General features: G+C 44.6%; 1 protein-coding gene across 6 annotated transcripts in view; it reads right to left on the bottom strand.

Annotated features, from left to right (window-relative positions):
- The window catches only part of itgb4 (integrin subunit beta 4), a 77,660-nt gene extending 54,970 nt beyond the window's left edge, over nucleotides 1-22,690 (bottom strand). For 2 of the 6 annotated variants that reach the window (XM_008104423.3, XM_008104427.3), the window contains exon 1: nucleotides 22,053-22,275. In XM_008104423.3, coding sequence (XP_008102630.2) covers nucleotides 22,053-22,057 — 5 coding nt within the window. In that variant the 5' untranslated portion in view covers nucleotides 22,058-22,275. Of the gene's footprint in view, nucleotides 1-22,052; nucleotides 22,279-22,327 lie in introns of those variants that run through there. The other 4 variants (XM_008104424.3, XM_008104425.3, XM_008104426.3 and 1 more) reach the window with 4 other exon arrangements.
- Nucleotides 22,691-24,115: the final 1,425 nt, after the last annotated feature.

Raw genomic sequence — 24,115 nt, 5'->3', positions numbered from 1 at the left:
TATATACTTCCACTCATGTACTTGCAATAAATGTATTTTATAGTTTGGGGAAATATTTTTGTATTTTTTTGACTGAATTTACCTGGGAACATGAAAATGAAAGATGCCCAGTCAGTCTATAGTATTTCAAATCCATTTAATCTCAATGATGATAACTTTTAAGGATTTTTTTTGTCTGTATGTGGGAGCACAAAACCAGTGATGGTAAAACAGATGTGAGTGCCTAGCACTCTTTGATGATTCACAAAATATCTTCTCTGCCCTTATTTGTTTCCTTGCCAACCAGTGTCAGGTGGGCTGTCTCCCACTGCCTGGTTCCTATCTGTACCAATAAGGATTGACTTGATATAGATAGCTGTCCAACTTTCATGAGCTCATTCAGGATACAGCTCCAAGAAACCATTAAATAGCCACTGTTTTGAGAATATGAGAGTTGAATAAACAGCAAAATGAATAGCTTGTCAGATAGTAGATTTCTTGTATCTTTCCCACTCTATACCTTGTCTTTATTTATTTAAAAATAGGAGATTGAACTTGGGACTGGGCAAAGCAAGTCCATTACCACTAGTGCTAAACAGCTGCTTACTTTCCTTTGAGTCAGATATAAATTGTGCAAAGCAATAATTGGCAGCTCCCCCCACCCACAAATCCACAAGTCATTTGCCACTTTTAAGAGTATATCCCCTCTGCCCCAGATGCTTTCTGATAAACAAGGAGATGTTCAGATAAAACATTATTTTTCATGCAACATTCTCTTATAGTTTGTTATTTGCTTTAAAAACATACCTAATGCAAGAGGCAAGATAAGGAGAAGGCTAATAGCTTGATATGCATCTACACTGTAGAAATAATCCACTTTGTCACCATTTTAACTTCCAGGGCGTAGTGCTATGGAATCATGGGAGTTTTTGTTTAATGAGGCATCATCACTTGTTGGCAATGAAGGCTGGAGACCATGCAAAATTACAACTCCCATGGTTCCATAGCATTGAGCCATGTCAGTTAAAGTGGTGTCAAAGTGGATCAATTCTACAATATAGATCAGGCATGGGCAAACTTTGGCCCTCCAGATGTTTTGGACTCCCACAATTCCTGGCCTCATGCCCTTTCCTTTCCCCCCTCAGCCTCTGTTTGCCCAGTCCTGATATAGATGCAAAATAAGACATTTAATTTGCTATGTGTTATGTGCCCCAGGTGGTGCAGCGGATTAAACCGCTGAGCTGCTGAACTTGCTGACTGAAAGATTGGTGGTTCAGATCCGGGGAACGGGGTGAGCGCCTGCTGTTAGCCCCAGTTTCTGCCAATCTAGCAGTTTGAAAACATGCAAATGTGAGTAGATCAATAGGTACCGCTCTGGCAGGAAGGTAACAGCGCTCCATGCAGTCATGCTGGCTACATGACCTTGGAGGCATATACGGACAACACCAGCTCTTCGGCTTAGAAATGGAGATAAGTACCAACACCCAGAGTCGGACACCACTAGACTTAATGTCAGGGGAAAACCTTTACCTTTACCTATGAGCTGTCCTATTGATTCAGTAATTATCAATGCTGTGAAATGTTGACATCGTGACAACTCCTGTAGTGGTACCTAAATAGGAGTCCAAAATGCAGGTGGCTCTGTTGGTGTGTGATACATATATACATACATATGCGCCTGCACATACACACACAGCATATGTAGAATATATTAAAACACAAATCCAGTTTCAAGCAGTCTTCATCACAACAAAGAGCAGAGTTTTTTAATTAATGGTTTTTTTCCCATCTATTCAACATCAGGGCATCTCTCCCCCCCCTCCCCCTCCCCACATTTTGTATTTCAACAGGGATAGCTCATAACAATACACTATTGCTTGGAACATCTATTTCCTCTCCAAGTTAAGCTCAGTGAACAAGGGAAATCAAATGGTGTGGGAGAGGGCCAGACAGTGACCTCATCCCTCCTAAATACGGTAGAAAGACTTTGAACCTGTTTGCGAAGCCTGGAAGAATCCAGGTTCAGCCTAAAGAGAAGCAGCTATATAATATATACAGCACTCTGAGGTCTAGCACAAGGAGCCTTGCAGGGCAAGCATGCCGTGGCCTGTGCAACAGCATCCAAGAATCAAAACAGTGCTGTAATCAGTATTGCTGAGCAAGTCAGGACTCAGAGGGGGTGTGAAGAGGCAAGATCCAGAGTGAGCCTGAAGCAAGGAAACACAAATATGCCGGAACCTGGGAAGATGTTACTTTGATTCTTCATCGTGTCCAGCAAACATTTTACGCAGTTATCGTAGTTATAGATCTATGATACCACTTCAACTGCTCTGGTGACAATCTATGGAGTTTTGGGGTTTGTGGTTAGAGTTGAAAGAGACTTCAAGGGCCATCCAGTCCAACCTCCTTTTGCCATGTAGGAAGACACAACCGAAGTACTCTTGACAGATAGCCAGCCAGCCTCTGCTGAAACATCTCTAGAGAAGGAGACTCCACCATACTCTGTGGCAGCTGCATATTCCATAGTTTGGTTAGAGGCATTAGATTAATTCTTCACTGGTCTTTGATGGTAATACATTTTTGTATAGTTATTGAGCTGTCTGGCTGAGAATTTGAAAGACCCTCATTTAAACTGCCAATCTAAGGATTCTGTAAGATGTTGCTATAGTGGTTACAGTATCTTGTGAAAGGGCCTTTGCCTGAGGTTCAAACGACCAGTTTAAATGGATAGGCACATAAACACAATTATTTCACAATCTCATGTACGTGAAAAATGCAAAGAAATCAAATTAACAGAGGTTTTTTTTTTCCAGAGGAAATAAGTGCTGAAGGAGAGAATGAACCTTCCTTTGTTGTTTGTATTGGTTGGACATAAGCCAAACGGCATAAAGCTTGTGTGTAGAAGTGGCTTCAGGGGAAGTGATCAGAATCACTGAATAAACAGTAGTGCTGCCAAACAATGAACTGTTGCAAGTTTGAGTCTGTGGTGTAACAATCTCTCAGTCTTAACAGTCATTCTTCCAGGACAAAGGCTCTCTGTAAAGTTACCTTGAGAGATAATGTTTACAGTGCACCCTTTTAATGACATTCACCTCATGTTATTCCAACTGCAGTCGACTATCTCACTGGTGGTTCAAATGTCACTCTCCTTTTCTGCTCTCTCAGACAAGGAGATGCCATAATATGCCATGGGAGAACACTGCCCTGATGTGAACAAGGGCTGCAGGGATGGCGCTGTTCAGTCCATGGGCAAAATGGATGATGCATTTAGCACATGTTTAGAAGATGTGTTGCCTCAAGGGGTGAGAGACATCAGTTGGTCATAGCACATACTTTTCTTCATTTATACATCTTGCACTTAGTGTGCTTGTGTTGTTATTGGTCATTGGAAGGTTACAACCAGCTCACCTTGCTGAGGTATACATCTCTGAGAAAAATCTCATTGTAGAAGGGAAATTAGTTAACTAAAAGATTTACCTGCTCTCCTTTGCATCTGATTTGACCCCGATATGTGTATTCTCTAACCTATTGCTTCTTAAACTGTGCGTCCAACCTCAAATGGAGTCCCCTTAGTCCAATGGCTAGGGTGTTATAAAATTCCATATGGTTGTTGTGTGTTTTCTGGATTGTATGACCATGTTCCAGAGGTACCTCACAACCTCTGAGGATGTCTGCCATAGATTTGGACGAAACGTCAGGAGGGAATGCTTCTGGAACATGGCCATACAGCCCAGAAAACACACAACAACCCCATGATTCCAGCCATGAAATCCTTCGACAACACAAAATTCCATATCTTCTGAACAACTCTGATGCATTATTTTGTGAGACTGCTGCAAATGTTATCCTTGAGATTAGTAACTTTTAAGTATGTTTCCTTTTTATCTGTGACTCCATCTTGTTGTATATACCTGTGCTGTGATTTTATTGTTGTATGCCAATAAAGGCACTGTGTGTGGGTCCCCTTAGACCAATTGAAGTCCCAAAAAATTGGCAACACAAAAAGTAATTGCTGTTTTAGATATTTACATAAATTTGTTGTGCAGCATTTATAGTGCACTTTGCAGAAGATGCTTCAGCTAAACTTCATAGATAGGAAAATCAGCCTGTTTAGCAAGCCTTGCAAATGCTGATTTATATTGAATAACATGATCAGCAGTAAAGAAAGCTATCAGATGCAAATTTCCAAAATTTGGGGTTGCAGTTCTATCCACACTAAGCTGGAAGCTCTTTCAATCCAGCAGGACTTACTTCTAAATAGACTTGCCTAGACATTTGCAGCTATGAGTCACATCCGTGGTGGTTGTGATGGGGAGGATTGCTCCATTTGTCATAAAACCCACAGTTGCCATAAAATGATCTCAGCTACTCTACAGTTGCAAATCAAATAATATTTCTTAAAGTCTTGATCACCTACACACCTTTGTACACAAAAGGAGAAAGACCAGAGGAATTCAACAAGGAAGTCGATTGCAAGTCAGGAATGTGCTTACTTCTGTTTTTGTTGTGTTCAGTCTCAGGTTGAGAAATTGTTCCAGATGCCACTTAGAAAGAAAATTCTTAAAGCTTTTATTGGAAATGGCTCACGATTAACTGAGGTATACAACTTGAAAAATAAAACGAATGCTGACATTTTTTGTTTCATATCCAGCATTGATTTCAACTAGGTAGTGTTACCCTGCTAAACAGAATGATGGCAAAGTGTGAACTTTGATTTTAAAAGCTAATGACTGCAAGAGGCACCTGCTAAAAATTCTGACATAACACTTTTCAGTTTGTGCCTGTGCAGGGAATGGAAAGAATTTTCACAAATCATTAAACAGGCCCTTATTAAGAATGCCATTTTGATCACAATGACATACAGTAGAGTCTCACTAATCCAAACCTCACTTATCCAAGCCTCTGGATAATCCAAGCCATTTTTGTAGTCAATGTTTTCAATATAGCGTGATATTTTGGTGCTAAATTCGTAAATACAGTAATTACAACATAACATTACTACGTATTGAACGACTTTTTCTGTCAAATTTGTTGTATAACATGATGTTTTGGTGCTTTACTTGTAAAATCATTACCTAATTTGAGGTTTAATAGGCTTTTCCTTAATCCCTCCTTATTATCCAAGATATTCGCTTATCCAAGCTTCTGCCGGCCCGTTTAGCTTGGATAAGTGAGACTCTACTGTAATTGTACCTGTGCTTGCATGAGAAATTCTAGCTTGGAAAAAGGATCCCTCTTGTCTTTCACTCTCTCCTCTGCAAGAGTCTACCGATCCTCTCCTGCAGGAGTCTACCGGATACCATGCAGCTGTGGACAAGTATACATAGGGACCACCAAACGCAGCGCCCAAACAAGAGTCAAAGAACATGAAAGGCACTGTAGACTAATTCAACCAGCCATAGCCAGGGCCGGCCGGAGATAAATTTTAATGTTAAGCGGGGGTGCTGAAAAGCACCCCCCCCACCGGCGCCGCCTCCCGCGCCCTGGCCCCGCCTCCCGTCCAGCGTGCCCTGGCCCCGCCCCCCACGCAGCGTGGGAGGCGGGGCCAGGGCGAATAGCGCGGAGTTGGCCCCGCCTCCTGCGCTATTCGCCCTCGCCCGTCTGGCCTTTTCTAGCTGGCTAGACTGCAGCGGAGGTCCCTCCAGGCCGCGATTGCAGTCTGGCCAGCTGCAGTCTGGCCAGCTAGAAAAGGCCAGACGGGCGAGGGCTAATAGTGCGGGAGGCGGGGCCAACTCTGGCCCCGCCTCCCGCGCTATTCGCCCTGGCCTCGCCTCCCACCCAGAGTGGGAGGTGGGGCCAGGGCACGCTGGGCGGGGGGGGGGGGGGGGCACCGCCCTGACGGTGCCCCGCCTCGCGCCCAGTACGCCCTGGCCTTGTGGCAGCTGGCCGGGCAAGCCTTGTGGCCTGGCTGGCCTTACCCAGCCGGCAGCCGGCCGGGCAAGGCCAGCCAGGCCAGGGCGCACTGGGCGGGAGGCGGGGCACCGTCAGGGCGGTGCCCCCCCCCCGCCCAGCCTGACGGCGCCCCCCCGGACCTGCGCCCGAGGCGGCAGCCTCACGTGGCCTCCATGGTGGGGCCGGCCCTGGCCATAGCAGAGCACTTGATGAACCAGCCTGGATACAGTATATTATTTGTGAACACAGAAATGCTGGACCACTCCAACAACTATAATGTCAGACTACACAGAGAAGCCATTGAAATTCACAAGCATGTGGACAACTTCAACAGAAAGGAGGAGACCATGAAAATGAACAAAATCTGGCTACCAGTATTAAAAAACTCTAAAATCAAAACAGTAGATGGGAACCAACATTCTGAGGGCAGAGGAGCCCCAAGGACAGCTAATGACTGAGCAAAGGATGCCCCTCAGGCAAGAGACAAAACCTTTCCAATGCTAATTAGGGTAATTAACTGAAACATTAATGCTGGCTTCCCAGTGACAAAGGACTCTTGCCACACCCTGGACTCTCTACAGATATATATTTTTTCCTTTCCTTGCCTAGTTTATCCATACCTCACAACCTCTGAGGATGCCTGCCATAGATGTGGGTGAAACGTCAGGAGAGAATACTTCTGGAACATGGCCACACAGCCCAAAAGACATACAACAACCCTGAAGTGAAACTATTTTCTGCTGCTCCAGAGACCACCACACAAGCAACAGATTCATTATAAGAAAAAAATATTCCATCTAAATATTATCACGTATTATTATTATTATTATTATTATTATTATTATTATTATTATTGGAGCCTCCTGTGGCCTAGGGGATAAAAGCCTTGTAACTTGAAGGTTGGGTTGCTGACCTGAAGGCTGCCAGGTTTGAATCCTACCCGGGAAGAGCGCGGATGAGCTCCCTCTATCAGCTCCTGCTCCATGCGGGGACATGAGAGAAGCCTCCCACAAGAATGGTAAAAACATCAAAACATCCGGGTGTCCCCTGGGCAACGTCCTTGCAGACCGCCAATTCTCTCACTCCAGAAGCAACTCCGGTTGCTCCTGACACGAAAAAAAAAATTATTATTGACTATAAACTGCTTGACACTGGAAACAGACTATTTTGGAGAGTGGTGGCTTCTCCATCATTGAAAGTCTTTAAATGGTATTTTTTATAAGTGCTTTAGTTTTGTGTTCTTGCATGGCAGCAGGTGGGACTATGTGGGCTTGCAGTCTATACAACTCTATGATTCTATTGTTCAATGAGGACAGAAATTGATTCTTTTAAGATGTAAAAAGCTTTCCTTTCTTCCTCTGTTCTAAAATGGAGAGAAATAATATTAAAATAAAACTTCTCTTTCTTGAAGTTGGAATCCTTAAACATTTTGGCTTGAAGTGTAGTGTTACTTGCAACTGAAGTAGACCCATTCAGTCAATGGAACTTACATAAGTGTTCCCACAGATTTAATAAATCCTTTCTGATTCAGACTACTGGATTTAAGTTGTATTTTTATTCTCAGTCTTTTAAGGACACTAATAAACTTCGAAGGTCCCAAGTTGACCACATTGGACCAGACATCAAAGGTAAGATTAAAGAACACAGATTTGCACCAGTCATTTAGATCTTTCCATAACTTTCACTCTTCCAGGGGAACAGGGCGAGGCAAGCTGAAAAACAGAGTTCAAAGTGCAGGTTCTTTCCTGTCAGCATTTCCTCTGTAGTTTTTGTAAAAATGTCACTAGTCAGGAAGATGTGGTCATGCATAATATCAGAACACATGCTTTGTATGTAAAAGGCCTCATTGGAGGTCCAACATTTCTAGGTAGGGTTGAAAATCCTAGAGCAGAGGTTCCCAAACTTATTTGGCCTACCGCTCCCTTTCCAGAAAAAATATTACTCAGCACCCCCTGGAAAGGGGGGCGTGGCTTAGAGGGGTGGGCGTGGCTTCTGCTCAAGTGGGCGGGGCTAAGCCTCTCCCCTAGTCCAAGATGTAGGGCTGGGAGGGGGAGGTGGGCGTGGCCACAAATGGGCGGCCAGGACTGGGATGGGTGGAGTTACAAGCTCTGAGGCGGTACTGAGCTTCTATCCCTGTCCTGAGGCGCCTGCCAGGACACGGGGCGGGGCTAGAGGAGGGGGTGGGGCCTCTTCCCAAGTACCTAATGGGGCTGAACCTCTATACCCCGCCCCCATGTTCTAACAAACGCCTCAGGGGAGGTATACAGAGGCTCAGCCCTGTCTCGCGCTCTTGGAAGGAGGCCCTGCCCCCTTCCCTAGCTCTGCCCTCTGTGTCCCAACAAGCGCCTCAGGAGAGGTATAGATTCTCAGCCCTGTGATGACTCATGGGCCATGTAGTCCCGTTCCTAGCGCTGTGGTGACAGATGAAGAGGAAAACTTGGGTTTTCCACCGTTTCAGCCAGAATTGGAATTTTCCCAGCCAGAATTGGAGCCCTTGCACCTGCAGGAGGTTTGTCTTCCAGAAAGCTGCCAAACAAGCCCTGAGTCAAAATCTCCCCCATTTTCTCGCCGTAACTATTATCAACAACAGAAAGGAGTTCAGCAGGCTAATCGCAGAAGCCTGAGAATCGCAGCCAGGCATTCAGCTGATTAAGACTGCTTTCATGAGAAATTTTAGGGAGTCATGCATCTGGACACAGAGATTGACTTTCGGTTCTGGTTCCCCAGAGAAGTGTTCTTTGGTGGGAAAACGAGACCCTATTTAGGTTCTTTGCCCTGAAGGAATTTTGCGGAGTCAATTCGTCAGCAACTGGAGTAGGTTGTGTGTGGACAGCGCTACTCCCGCTTCCAAGCCTTCGTTCCTGTTTCCAAGCCTTCGTTCCCGTTCCCAGCCTTGTTTACCTCCACGGACCTTGCCTTGCTTCCTAGGACTCAGCCTTGTCTTCCAGGACCTTGCCAAGTATTTTACCACGGATTTTGTCCCTGTTCCTCGTTCCTTGCTGCCTTGTATCAAGCCTTGTGTTCCAAGAATCAAGTTTACTTCCTAGCCTTGCCTCAAGTTCCTTGGACTAAGAACCTTGTCATCTCCCCTCACTTAGCTTGGCAAAGTGAGTGTTTCGGTTATTGGATTACAACTTTGGACCTTAATATTTTATATTGGACATTGTTTTCCTGGACTATAATTGACCTTTCCTGAAAGGTCTTCTTCTGAACTACATTCTACACTTATTTTTATTGACTTTATATATTTCCTTAATAAAGATATTAGATAGATTCTGGCCTCTGTGTATGGTTATTGGTGCTCTGCAGCCTGGGTCGTGACAGTTTGACTCCGCCGCCCTAAGCACCAATTAACCTAGGCCAGAATGTCTACCGGAGCCGGACCGGGGGCCCAGCCACTCAGCTACACCATCGACAAGGATGAAGTGGACCGCATCCGAGATAAGCTCAATGCGCAGGACGGAGAAATAAGGGGATTGAAGGAACGCGGGGTCCGTCTCCCAGCCATGGCGTTGCCAACCAAGTTTTCTGGAGAAGCTTCTAAGGTTCATGTTTTCCGTCGCCAATGCCAGGCTTATCTAGAGGCCCGTAATGCCGAGTTTCCCCAAGAAGACATCAAGGTGGCGTGGATCTACAGTCTCCTAGACGGGCCAGCGGCCAACTGGGCGACGGCACTGTTCGACCAAGTCTCCCCACATCTAAGATCAGCGCAACACTTCTTGGATCACATTAAGGCGACTTGGGGGATCGAAGACAATTTGGAGGCAGCCGGCCACAAACTCCGGCGCCTCTCCCAAGGGGACAGACCCTTGTCCCAGTACATAGCCGAGTTCCGAGTGCTGGCCCATAACACCGGCTGGAACGACATAGCCCTCAGAGGACAATTTCGGGAGGGTCTCAACATCGAGATGCTGGAGGAAATCTCCAAGGTGGATCCTCCACACTCCCTTGAAGGACTCATTGAACAATGTTTACGGGCTGAAGTCATGCTTGCCAACAGAAAGCAATGGATCCGAGGCCAGAGCGGCAGGGCTGGAGCGAAACCTCCCGCTCCCACCGGTGTCCAGCCGCATCCAGTGTGGAGACCCCCGCCACCAGCCCCATACCCCAGAGGAAGCGAGGAGGTGCCGATGCAGCTGGGCAATGTGCGACCCAGATTAGATGCTGCCGAGAAGGCCCGCCGCCAACGCCTAAATCTCTGTTGGTACTGCGGGAACGGGGGCCACTTTGCCAGAGAGTGCCCAGCCAAAGGGAAGCCCGCCGCCCGTCTGGCGGCGGCGTCCTCCACGGAGACGAAGGCGTCTGAGGCGGCTGGCGTGAAGCCAGCGGGGGAAGCCAGCGACCGGGCGTAGAGAGGCTCGCCAACCCGGTCAAAAACCCCACTCAAGAGCCGCCAACCGGGGTCCTATTTCTCCTAGTGGTCACCTTGTGGTCAGCGAAAAAAGGACCCGTCATGATCCATGCCATGATAGACTCAGGAGCCACAAACAATTTCATTGATAGAGAGTATGCCGACTCTCTGGGATTACAATATCACGATTTCAAGAACGCCCGTGTGGTGCAGGCCATAGACGGCCGCCCCCTCAAGACAGGTCCAGTAAGCCAGTGGTCAGAACCCACCAGAATGTTGATAAGGGAACACATGGAAGAGATTTCCTTCTTTGTTACCGAGGTTCCCCACTTCCCTGTGATTTTGGGAATCCCATGGCTGACACTCCACGACCCAAACATCTCCTGGTCCAACAGAGAACTGCAGTTTGCTTCAAAATATTGCCAAAACCATTGTCTTGTAGCCAAGGTCTGCCATGCCACAGACGCTGAACCCATCATCACCTTGCCCAAGAAGTACTCAGAGTATTGGGACGTATTCAATGAAAAAGAAGCCGAGAGACTACCCCCGCATAGACCTTATGACTGTGCCATTGACTTGGTGGAGGGGGCCCCGATCCCGCGAGGACACCTCTACTCCCTGACTGAACCGGAGCAAGAAGCTCTCAGGGAGTTTTTAGAGACAAACCTCCGCAAGGGGTTTATTAGACCCTCTCAATCCCCAGCCGCTTCCCCAGTGATGTTTGTAAAAAAGAAGTCAGGGGACCTACGCTTGGTGGTGGACTATAGAGCATTGAACAATATCACTAAGCGAAACCGGTATCCCCTGCCCTTGATCTCGGACCTATTAGACCGGCTTCGAGGGGCCAAGGTTTACACCAAACTGGATCTTCGAGGAGCTTATAATCTAGTTCGCATCAGGGAAGGGGACGAGTGGAAGACTGCCTTCCAGACTAAATTCGGTTTATTCGAAACCCTGGTCATGAATTTCGGTTTGTGTGGAGCTCCCGCAACGTTTCAACATTTTGTCAACGATATCTTTCAGGATTATCTAGACCGGTTCTTGATTATCTACCTGGACGATTTTTTGGTGTTTTCTAGATCACAATCAGAACATGAGAACCACGTTAGAATGGTGTTACAACGATTGCGGGATCGTGGACTTTATGCCAAGCTGGAAAAATGCGCTTTTGATCTACAAGAGGTAGATTTCCTGGGATATCGTGTCTCGCCACTAGGGCTCACCATGGACCCGGCAAAAGTTTCAGCAGTATTGGAATGGCGGGCGCCAACCAACAAGAAAGAGGTGCAACGCTTCTTGGGGTTCGTGAACTACTACCGCAAGTTCATTCCAGACTTTGCCCGCTGGTCTGATCCAATCACCAGCTGCATCCGTGGGAAGCAGCCTTTCCGCTGGACAGAGCAAGCAGAGAAAGGATTCCAACAGCTAAAGAAATTATTCACGTCCCAGCCAATCCTTCAACACCCAGATCCTGAAACCCCTTTTGTCGTACAGGCGGACGCCTCCGATGTGGCAATTGGGGCTGTACTCTTACAACCAGTGGGAGATCATCTTCACCCTTGTGCCTTTTACTCCCGTCAACTGACCGCACCAGAGAGAAATTATACTATTTGGGAAAAGGAACTTTTGGCCATAAAGGCAGCCTTTGAAACTTGGAGACATTGGTTAGAAGGGGCCAAATTTCCCATTGAGGTCCATACTGATCATCGGAATCTAGAGCATCTAAGAACTGCCCGCAAGCTAAATCAGAGGCAACAACGCTGGGCTTTATTCTTTGAGCGTTTCAACTTCCAAATCCACTATGTAACCCCAGCCCAGACCAAGCAAGCAGATGCTCTGTCACGGAAACCGGAATATGCTGCAGGGCGCAAAGAGACCTTTGAATCCCAACTGCTGCAGCCCGAGAACTTTGCCACGCTCACTGTGGGAAATACCAAATCCACTCTAATTGATTCAGCCCCCTCTACTCCAGGGCCCCTTTGTGCTCAGGAAATCAGGGCCAGTCAACAAGCAGATGCCTGGGCTCAGGACCAACTTCGCCAAGGACTACAGTTTCCCTTCTCGCTTAAGGATGGGTTACTTTGCTATAGAAACCATGTCTACATCCTTCCAGGACCGGGCAGGGAAAAGGCACTTCGTCTGTGTCACGACTGCAAGCCAGCAGGGCATTTCGGACTATTTAAAACCATGCACTTGATCCTAAGAGATTTCTGGTGGCCCAAGATCTGCAAGGATGTGGAAAAATATGTCAATTCCTGCCCAGTATGCCAGCGCTCCAAGACAAGAAGAGAGAAGCCCTCAGGGCTTCTGCAACCCCTTCCTACCCCATCTCGCCCATGGGAAATAATCTCTGCGGATTTTATCACTGATCTACCACCTTCCTGTGGATTCACCACGATCCTAGTGGTGGTGGACCTTTTTACCAAGCTAGCCCATTTCATTCCCTGCGATGGCCTCCCCACGGCCAAGGAGACTGCAGATTATTTCCTTCAGCATGTTTTCAGATTGCATGGTTTGCCCAAGAGTTTGGTCACAGACAGTGGGTCTCAATTCACCTCTTGTTTCTGGAAAGCACTACAAAAACTATTGGGCATAGACTCTCGTTTATCTTCGGCTCACCATCCCCAAACGGATGGGCAAACTGAGCGCACCAATGCCACTCTGGAACAATACCTTCGCTGTTATGTAAACTATCAGCAGGACAATTGGGCTTCCCTGTTACCGCTGTCGGAGTTTGCCTATAACAATGGTGTCCAGGCTTCAACTAAAGAAACCCCGTTCTTTGCAAACTACGGCTTCCATCCACGTTTCTTCCCTTCTATTGTTGAAACCTCAGAAGTTCCCGCAGCAGAGGACTGGCTGCAGGAACTCACAGCGGTGCAACAACTTTTGCTCCAGCAACTAGACCAAGCCAAGGAGGACTATAAACGCCACGCTGACAAACATCGCCAGCTGGGCCCCGAAATCAAGGTAGGAGACCGGGTTCTTCTGTCCACTCGCTTTTTGCCCTCCCATCGCCCTTGCCGGAAGTTAGATGCCCGTTTCATTGGTCCCTATCCGGTGGTGGCGCAACTTAACCCCGTGACTTTCAAACTCCAACTTCCGCGCTCTATGCGCATTCATCCAGTGTTCCATCGCTCCCTGCTCCTTCCAGCGGATGGTGTGTGCCCTGATGCAGACCGGCCGGCCCCCCCTCCTGTTTTGGTGGATGGGGAGGAGGAGTTCGAGGTTCAGGACATTTTGGATTCTCGCTTTCACCGCCGCCGCCTGCAATATCTCATTGACTGGGTGGGTTTTGGCCCCGAGGAACGCTCATGGGAAGACGCTTCCACAGTCCATGCCCCCGATTTAACCCGCCGCTTCCATCAGACCTACCCCACCAAGCCGCGGCCTCGCGCCTCGGGGAGAGAGCCCTATTTTGAGAGGGGGCTTGAGGAGGGGGATAGTGTGATGACTCATGGGCCATGTAGTCCCGTTCCTAGCGCTGTGGTGACAGATGAAGAGGAAAACTTGGGTTTTCCACCGTTTCAGCCAGAATTGGAATTTTCCCAGCCAGAATTGGAGCCCTTGCACCTGCAGGAGGTTTGTCTTCCAGAAAGCTGCCAAACAAGCCCTGAGTCAAAATCTCCCCCATTTTCTCGCCGTAACTATTATCAACAACAGAAAGGAGTTCAGCAGGCTAATCGCAGAAGCCTGAGAATCGCAGCCAGGCATTCAGCTGATTAAGACTGCTTTCATGAGAAATTTTAGGGAGTCATGCATCTGGACACAGAGATTGACTTTCGGTTCTGGTTCCCCAGAGAAGTGTTCTTTGGTGGGAAAACGAGACCCTATTTAGGTTCTTTGCCCTGAAGGAATTTTGCGGAGTCAATTTGTCAGCAACTGGAGTAGGTTGTGTGTGGACAGCGCTACTCCCGCTTCCAAGCCTTCGTTCCTGTTTCCAAGCCTTCGTTCCCGTTCCCAGCCTTGTTTACCTCCACGGACCTTGCCTTGCTTCCTAGGACTCAGCCTTGTCTTCCAGGACCTTGCCAAGTATTTTACCACGGATTTTGTCCCTGTTCCTCGTTCCTTGCTGCCTTGTATCAAGCCTTGTGTTCCAAGAATCAAGTTTACTTCCTAGCCTTGCCTCAAGTTCCTTGGACTAAGAACCTTGTCATCTCCCCTCACTTAGCTTGGCAAAGTGAGTGTTTCGGTTATTGGATTACAACTTTGGACCTTAATATTTTATATTGGACATTGTTTTCCTGGACTATAATTGACCTTTCCTGAAAGGTCTTCTTCTGAACTACATTCTACACTTATTTTTATTGACTTTATATATTTCCTTAATAAAGATATTAGATAGATTCTGGCCTCTGTGTATGGTTATTGGTGCTCTGCAGCCTGGGTCGTGACAGCCCTGTCTCAGGCTCTTGGGAAGAAGCCACGCCCACTGCTCTAGCTCCGCCCCCTGTGTCCTAACAGGCGCCACAGGTGTTCAGTCCTGTCTCCGGCACTTGGGAAGAGGCCCCGCCCCTCCCCTGGCCCCGCCCCATCCCCATGTCCTAATAAGTGCCATCAGCACCACCCCGGATTGCTACAGTGCCCACCAGGGGGCAGTAGCGCCCACTTTGGGAATCACTGTCCTAGAGAGTAAATTAGGAATGGGGCCACCCCTAATTTTCCAATCCCTGAAGCTCCTCTGGAAATTCCCCATTTGTATTTTTATTTTTTGTTTGGCTGATTTTTCAGCCAACAGTCTGTTCCTCAAACACCCATAACATGGTGCTGTGAGTCTCCATGTGCCTCCACTACTCTACCAAATCAGGGCTTTGTCTACTGAGAGGGGCAAAATAAGGTTACCTCCTGAAGTATCAGTTTTGCTCCCCTACTGTGAAATTTTCATCATCTCCACATTTTTAGCATTGCAGAGAGTGAGGCCTGAAAAATTGCTCACCTAGAATTCTTCTATTTTGTTTGTTTGCAGTCCCTCTATCACATTACAGCCCCTCGTCTTTCATAGGATCATAGAATCTTGTAGCTGGAAGGGGCCACAAGGACCATCTAGTTCAACTCCTTGCCATGCAGGAATAGAGAACCGAAGCACTCCTAGATGATGTCCACCCAAGCTTTGTTTAAAGACCTACAAAATTTCCACCACCTGCCAAGACAAACTGTTGCAGTGTTTGACAGCTGTTACTGCAAAAATGTTTTTTTTCTAATATTTAGATGGAATTTCTTGTCATTTGAAACTGTCAATTTGTGCACTAGTCTCTACATCAGAAGAAAACTATTTTGTTCAATCTTCAATATGACATCCTTTCAGATATTTCAAGACAGCTATCATGTCATCGCTGAATCTTTCCTCCTCCAGGTTAAACATATTTACCTCTTCAGTTGTGCCTCATAAAATTTGGTAGCTTCTCTTGCCTGTGGATACCACTTCCAACTACATCCCTGCTTAGGCTCCCAAAATGATTATAATGGCAGTTTCAGTAGAATACCAAAACCAGAATGAGAAAAATGTGGATTGTTCTTCCTAAACAATTCCCCATCCTTGGCCTAGATAGTAGAGAGTTAAGTGGACAAATGGCATAGCATGGAATTGAGGGACTTCCTTTGCTACAGTAGAGTTGTGCTTAAATGGGAAAACTGGAATGCGTAGGTGAAATTCAAAGTAATGTGAGATTTCTTGTAACTTGTAACACAGCACAGTACTGAAAATACTCTGAACCAAAATAAAATCACAGTCATGAAAACATCAGAAACAAAATTATATCTTGCCAAGACATTCTTCTCCTTTTCTTCTTTCCACTTGAGGATACTGAGAAGGGTGCTTGTTCACTCCCTGTTCTGTGTCTTGGGCTTTTGTGGACTGATGGCAGCTGTTTAAACGTGTGTGTTACTGCAAGATGAACTCTTCCATGTGCCAAACAAGAATCATCCAGTGCTACAACAAGCTAATGATACAACAGCTCTTTTGTTATGCCCAAATCCTAGCAGATATGAAAGGGCTCAGTGTGTTTTCATCCCTCTCCTCCCTTCTCTCTCTGGCTTTGGACATTTTTTTCATCTCTGCGGTGGCATTTCTGGGCTGCTGGACACAGAAAGTTTTGCTCACACTTCTCCTTTCTCCTGTATTCTCTAGCCTCGTAAGCCATTTCTTCCAAATCCTTCAAAAGTTCATTCAGGTAGTAACACAGAATGATTTAGGAGGGTACAAGTTCTCTCAACCCTTTGGTCTGGAGACCACTGAGGAAAGGAGTCCCATTTGTAAATTGCTTGCTGTTTCCTCTTGCTTATCAGTGGCAGACATACAATCAGTTCCTCTCCTCATTATCTGTTCCTGGAGTCCTGCTAGAGTATATGTTTTACATCTAAGCAGATAAATAAAACTGTAGTTCCAAAAGACATAGTCTCCCTAATTGATGGGAAATATGCAAGTTTACAGAGTTACTTATCTGGATCAAGGGGAACATAAAAGTTGTGTGTCCTCTGTAATTTAGAAACTGGCATGTGTTAACAGCAACCAATTGGACATATGAGAAATCCAGCGTTGTGGTACTAAGAGCCTTTTAAAGAAAATTGGATATTGTTGTTATCTAACAACAACCTTTCCTGATTTGAACTGTGTCTCATTTAGGGGGCTGGAGAGAGAAGCTTAACATTCTCCCCATACTGGTTTTCCAACTGTAGTCCAAATTGTTACCGAGAGAGAAAAGAGAAGTGAAGCATGGGACAGATATAATCAATTATTGGATCTCCCATATCCAGTTTGTTTTTGAGATGTTCACCTTCATCTATCAGCTTTCTCAAGGTAATAAGACAAATAAATTGCAGGTGGGTTACCCTTAATGTTTTGCTGCAGTTTTTTTTTTTTTGCAAAATGTTGGATGGAGGATTGTCTCAGTTTGTTTTGGAAGGTACACTGGAGGAAAAGTTAATATATTTATAGAAAGTTGGGTGGGAGGAGGGAATGGAATATACACATGAGTAGAACAATGGGCATCGGTCTGCTAAAGGGACAGGAAACTGGAGGATGTAGCTTTTCATCAGCTATCGGCTAAAAACTGCACCAAAAGGCTGAACTGCTCATTATGCCCTTGCAGAAAATGCTTACACATTCTTCAGCTGCTTCCCAAAGTACAGAAATTTTACTTTTTTTGGACTATATAACATGGCAAAAGGCCACTGGCTGAGGAATTCCAAGAGTTTTAAATTAAAAAATAAACGTTGCCAGGTTCTGTTACTATTCCCCCCCCCCCCTGCATTTGCCATTTAACATAGCCAAAGCCACATGTATTGTGCAGACAACATTGTACATCTTCTTCACCAAAAGTCCTGCTTGGGACATGACAGAAACGTACAAAAAATGAAACATCTGAATTCACCTGAATGTACTATAAAGATTTTAAAATTCTAAAGCATGGAAAAGCTAAGAAAAATGTCAGAGTTTGATTTAGTAGATGCAAGGAGACGTAACAGATATGTTTAAATATCCAAAAAGATGTTCTATTAAGAAGGAACAAAGTTGGTTTCTGCTCCTCTAGAGATTAAAGTTGTAGATTTAATGCAGTTTGACACAATTTAACTGCCATGGTTCAATGTTATGGAATCATTATAGTTATAGTTTGGTGAGGCACCAGCACTGTTCAGTTGCATTAATTTTGCAGTGTATGTGTACCCTTAGATACTGAGCATCAGATTCAAACTATAGGAAATGAGATTCCACTTAAATATCAGGGAAAAGCATCCTAGTAGCAGGGGCTCTTTGACAGTGGAATACACTGCCCCTTCTCTGGAGGTTTTGAAATAGAGGCTGGATGACCATCTGTCAGGAATTGTGTATTCCTTCATGGCCAAAGAGGATTGGACTGGATGTAATCTCTTCCAACTCTATAATTCCAATCAATAGAAGGCAATACAAGAAAAAGAAATCAAGAAAGTGATTATAGTGACTCATTAAATTCTTTGTGAGGACATGAAGTTGAAGGAGCAATTTAGAGGAGGAGATGCAATGGAAGTCAGTAGAAGGGCACGAGAACTAGAAACCTTCTATATTGACAAGTAAAATCTGACAACCTGCAGTGCAATAAAACAGATGTTGTAGGGCTCTATGTTATACAACACAAATATATTGAACAGTTGGAATAGGCCCATTTTTATCTCCTCCCCCAAAAAAGGTTTCTTATCAATGATACTAATTTTTTACAGACCGTCTTTGTACCCAAAATGTTTTGTCTGATTGCAGTACAAGTTCATCCGTTACCTGGCCTCCTCCTAAAGAGAATTAAAGAGATAAAGCTAGAACTTGCAGCATATATGAAGTAAAAGGTAATTGGAATTTCCAGATCAAAGGCAGGTGCCATTTGTCGATTACTGTGATAAAAGCCTCCAGGTTTACTCTTTGCAATCTAAAATCAGACAGGGAAGTAACCAAAGAGGCTAGTAAAGAAGGAGGCAAGAGTAATGAGGAAATAAACACATGCAAATAGTTTGCAAGTAAGTGTGCATTGGCATTGTTTCTGTAGACTTCTTTCCTAAATATTAACATTTTGGGATGTTCTGAATAGACCTAGATGCAGCACTATTTTGGGCCATCACTGCCCCGTCCATCACATGCTAGACATCATTTGTAAATATTCAGAAGCAGATAAATTAACATATTCAAAGTTCAAAATTCCAGATCTTGCTGGCTTCCAATCCCAGTCCAACATTCTAGGCACTACATCACAGTACAGTAGAGTCTCGCTTATCCAACGTAAACGGGCCGGTAGAACGTTGGATAAGTGAATATGTTGGATAATAAGGAGAGATTAAGGAAAAGCCTATTAAACATCAAATTAGGTTATGATTTTATAAATTAAGCACGAAAACATCATGTTATACAACAAATTTGACAGGAAAAGTAGTTCAATACGCAGTAATGCTATGTAGCAATTACTGTATTTACGAACTTAGCACCAAAATATCAGAATGTATTGAAAACACTGACTACAAAAATGTGTTGGATAATCCAGAACGTTGGATAAGCGAGTGTTGGATAAGTGAGACTCTACTGTATCTCTATAGTACTACTGTTGTTTTGAACTGAGGACACAGCCATATCTAAACCAGATTATTTGAAGATAGAGAAGCACATGAGAGGAATTAATCAGAAATATTCTGTCATTCTGTTCCAATCAGAACTAAGCCATCTTCTATGGGACATTATGCATGGTCTACATTAGAAGCACTGTGTAGCATGGTTCAGTAATTTAAGATAGTGGTCTTTGAAACAAGTATATGTTGAACATTCTCAATCTGAAATTCTTTGTATTTTGTATTTTTTTAAAAATCTTGCTGTATCTGTATTTGCATATACATAAATGATGCAATATTTTGGAAAAGGGACCCAAGTTAAACATGACATTCATTGATGTTTCATATACATGTCATTTTTACACACTATTTTAAATAATTTTGTGCATGAAACATAGTTGGTGTACATTGAACCATCAGATAATAGCGGTCTTGCTATCTCTGCCACCCATGTAGACAATTTGGGATTTTGAGGTATTTTGGAATCCAGATAAGGGATGTTCAACCTATAATGAATGCCTTCTGTAACTGAAAAAACATTAATCCAGAGCAAATTTCTACTTTCTGTTTCCTTTGCTGCAGCAGTCTACAAAATAATCTCCAGAGGACTACCTGTTACTTGGAACCCTTGTGGTCTTTTCACTCATTTGTTATTGCCACTACACAATTTGCTATCTCTCAGGGGGGTAGAGAAAACATCATGTCTCAAGTTTGCACTCTATTTGGTTAACACATGGCAGTTTTGGCAAAGTCCAGTAAACTTGAAGCACGAATGGGCAAAAAGATGGTACACTGCCAGCAATGGGATAGCCGTAAATCTCAGCTAAAAGGAAAATGAGTCTGGAACAATTTGGACAAGGTGGGGCCCTTCAGAGATAAGCCTCATTCTTTGTGTAGACACACCGTAAACCCTTGAACAGCATAACCCATAGAGGTGCAGCTCTAACCTCATTTATTTCCTTCCTTTCCAGAAAGATTAGGTGGTTTTTAGGGACGGTTCAGCAACACCAGACTTCAGAAATGTCCGTCTGAACAGTCTAGCTCTCTTTTCCTCTCCTTCCAGATGATATGTACATGCCTATGATTTATCTATCTCATGAATGAAGTCAAAAGCTAAGTAATTTTTCAGAGGTGCTGGTGGAAGGGAGCTGTTTAGAATCTCTTGCTAAGGAAAGACACACTACACTTTACAACAGGAATGCCTGTTGGAAAGAAGTATATGGAGAGATGGGTGTGGCACTGGTCTCCCCTCCACACCCCAAAATGCTCAAACTGGGGCTAACAGAGGGAGCTCACCCCACTCCCTGGTTTGGAACCACCTACCTTTTGGTCAGCAAGTTCAGCAGCTCAGCAGTTTAACCCACTGAGGGCTCTACACACTTAGGTGGCTCTTAAAATTTGCATCTGTGATGGACACAAATACACTTAACAGTAGTTTTGCTTCAGACAAGAAAGATAGGAAGAACAAAGGAACGAACGAAAGAAAGACGTTCCCATCTAGCCTGTATAAATTGTGACAGTTATTCGAAGGCAGAAACCACTAGCATCCATCTTTTTAAAAATGCAACTGAAATCTAGTGTTAGAACCAAGATTAATTACCTTGCTGAATTTTTCTCTTTTTTACTGTTAACATCCAAAATGACTCCCCAAACAGGGGGTCAGTCCACTTCCCTATCCACAATCACAAAAACTTGTGGTCTTGCCCAGTGGGGAGAGGAAAGATAATATGCACATGTTCAGAGACACTCTTTTTATCACTACTTTACAGGTGACATGACTGAGCCCAAGCACGAGACTGGAATTATGGAGCTGGCCAGACTCATGAATTAAGATGCATGTCCTATTTTCTGTGATCCCGTCTTGTTACCCATCCTTCACATACAATCTCATTTTATTTATAACTCCACTGCACCTGCTACATTTTTCCCCTCTGTTAAACATTGAGTCTAATCTCACATTCAGTCTTGTACACGTTGCCTCCTTGACTTAATCCTTTCCCTCATTCACTTGCTCAACACACAATTTTAAAAATCTAAAATCAGGGTAAATATAATTTTTTTTCAATTAAGCAGCAATTACAACACTACCGGGTTTAAATATTCTTGGTCTGACAAGTAGTGTGAGTAGGTGTCAGTAAGCCTAAAAGCCGATAAATGTTTAATCTTATAACAAAGCAACTTGTGCCTCACAGGACAAATCCCACCTTTTCTTCTTCGTGAATTTCTGTGTGTTGAACAAAAATATCTGTGCATGATAGGTAGAAACGAAACAGGAAAAAGCTTTTCTATCATCATGCCTGAATACAATTTACTGGTTGAATACCTTCCGGCTATACAATTGTGAACAGTATAGGATTCTTACCCAGGGAGTAGGATACCATTCCCAGAAAAATTTCAATTTTATTTTAAAAACTCCAAACTAATAGAAATGCCATTCGTGATTTCACAATGTGAGTTGGCATGTGTAGGTAGATACGGTTAATTTTTAAAAATTGCCTCCCTGAGGAAAGGGAAAAAAATTGCTTTGCCCTGCAACATCAAACTGGTTGATCAACAACGGGTGCCAGGATCAAGTGGTGCAAAGACAAAAAACATGAAAGCCCCACATTTCGAGCGTAAATATGCACAAAACACATTTTCTTGCTGCCCTGCCTGCATAAGTGTCTCCACACCTCATTTCACTTCTCCTTCTAGTTAATCGATAGGCAACAAACAACATTCAAAAGCAGAGCAGAGTAGCCCAGAGCAGAAATGAATTAATCCCACAAACCTCATTAGTGTTGGGTCTGATTCAAAGTTCAAATCCTGTGCAACAATCCAAATAACAGGCACCCTGCGCACATACCCAGCCAAGAAATTCCTCCAGTTGTGTCGGGGAGAAAAACTTCACTGCTTCAGTGCCATTTCCAAAGCATAGTCCTGTCTCTCACTCTCAGTTTCTCCCCTACTGTCCCCTCCCCGCCAGAAAATGAAAAACCCTCTTTTGTTGTAGAGGCCAAGTTGAAATCCTCAGGAAGGAAGGAAGAGCTTGTGAATGTGACATACCTCTGCAGGGCGCCTGGCTTCTATGGAGCAGACCTTGCCTTCCACCTTTCCCCCTCCCTTCTCTCTCTCTCTCTCTCTCTCTTTTCCTGTTGCTCTTGCTTTTCTTTCAGTGCTCCTTCGGGCTGTCTTCTTCCACCCGGGACATATGGAGGTGTTGTATTGCTATAATAGCTGGGCAAATTGCACTTGGGCAAGTGAGAGTGGGGAAAGACACGTTTTCTTTCAGCCCAGGTGTGTGTGTGCACATGGGAGGGAAGGGGAGGTAGTGAGTGAGTGAGTGGCAAGAGACGTCTCTCTCTCAGTGACTCAGGTTTGTCTGGCATTCCTGTGAGTTATGCACACCTGTATGGGCAAGATCTGCCTGGGCAGCCAAGCCTAGGCTCCCTGCTTCCCAAACTTGTTTAAAGAAAGGAAGAAAATCTCCCACCCACAGGAAAAAGACTTGACGTAAGGAGTTCAGCCAGAGCCCAACCCCACTGTACTTTAGCCACAAAGATTGGCAAAGGGGATAGCATGAAGGCAAAGGACGGAAAGCCAGTCTGAATCATAGAATAGATTCAAAGGATTGAAAGAAAGCCCAAGGGCCATCCAATTCAGCTCCATTCTGTCATGAAGGAACACATAGCCAAAACACTCCCAACAGATGGCCATCCAGGCTCTACTTAAAAACCTTCAAAGACGGAGACTCCAACAGACTCTGAGGCAGCATATTCCATGCTGAACAGCTCTTAGCATCAGGAAGTTTTTCTTAATGTTTAGGTGGCATCTTTTTCCCCCTGCAATTTGAATCCATTGCTCCATTGCGGGGGTTCTCAAACGTTTTCAGTAGCGGAGCTCTTTTTGAAACAAAAGTTTCTTGTGGAGCCCCAAGAAATGTGTATGTGTGTGTGTGTGTATATATATATATATATATATATATATGTGTATACATACATACATATTATATATTATATATACATATACAGTAGAGTCTCACTTATCCAACACTCGCTTATCCAACGTTCTGGTTTATCCAATGTATTTTTGTAGTCAATGTTTTCAATACATCGTGATATTTTGGTGCTAAATTCGTAAATGCAGTAATTACTACATAGCATTACTGCGTATTGAACTACTTTTTCTGTCAAATGTGTTGTATAACATGATGTTTTGGTGCTTAATTTGTAAAATCACAACCTAATTTGATGTTTAATAGGCTTTTCCTTAATCTCTCCTTATTATCCAACATATTCGCTTATCCTACATTCTGCCGGCCCATTTATGTTGGATAAGTGAGACTCTACTGTATGTATATATATATATATAAATAATCAATCAAAGGCATGGGCAAACTTTTTTTACCAACATAAACTTAACAGTATTTCAGTGAAAGACCCCTGGGGCCATCCAGTACAACCCTCTTCTGCCATGAAGGAAGGGCACAATCAAAGCACCTCCTGAATGATGGGAAGGAAATAGGGCTTTGAAAGCAAGCAAAGCTAGGGGAAAAGTATCTCGGTGGCAAGGGAAGTAAGGGAAAATGGCTTTTGGTGGCAAAGAAGGCAGGGAAAGGAGTGGAAAAGAGGAGGGAAAGCTGGGGGGGCGGAGGAGGAGGGAGGAGGGAAAAACTACGGAGCCCTTCAATATGCTTCAAGGAGCCCCAAGGGCTCCACAGATCACACTTTGAGAACCCCTGCTCTATTGTGTCTCATATCACACTAGAGCTGAAAGAGGAGGCAAAGAGTAGGAATCTCATCTGAAATCCTGTGGCCATCTCTTCCTTAAGAATTTAGGGTTAGTTTAGGGGAG

The sequence above is a fragment of the Anolis carolinensis genome, chromosome 2 (assembly GCF_035594765.1).
Source record: "Anolis carolinensis isolate JA03-04 chromosome 2, rAnoCar3.1.pri, whole genome shotgun sequence".
NCBI lineage: Eukaryota > Metazoa > Chordata > Lepidosauria > Squamata > Dactyloidae > Anolis > Anolis carolinensis.
Note: the sequence above shows the minus strand (reverse complement) of the source record. Positions and strands in the feature narration are given on the sequence as shown.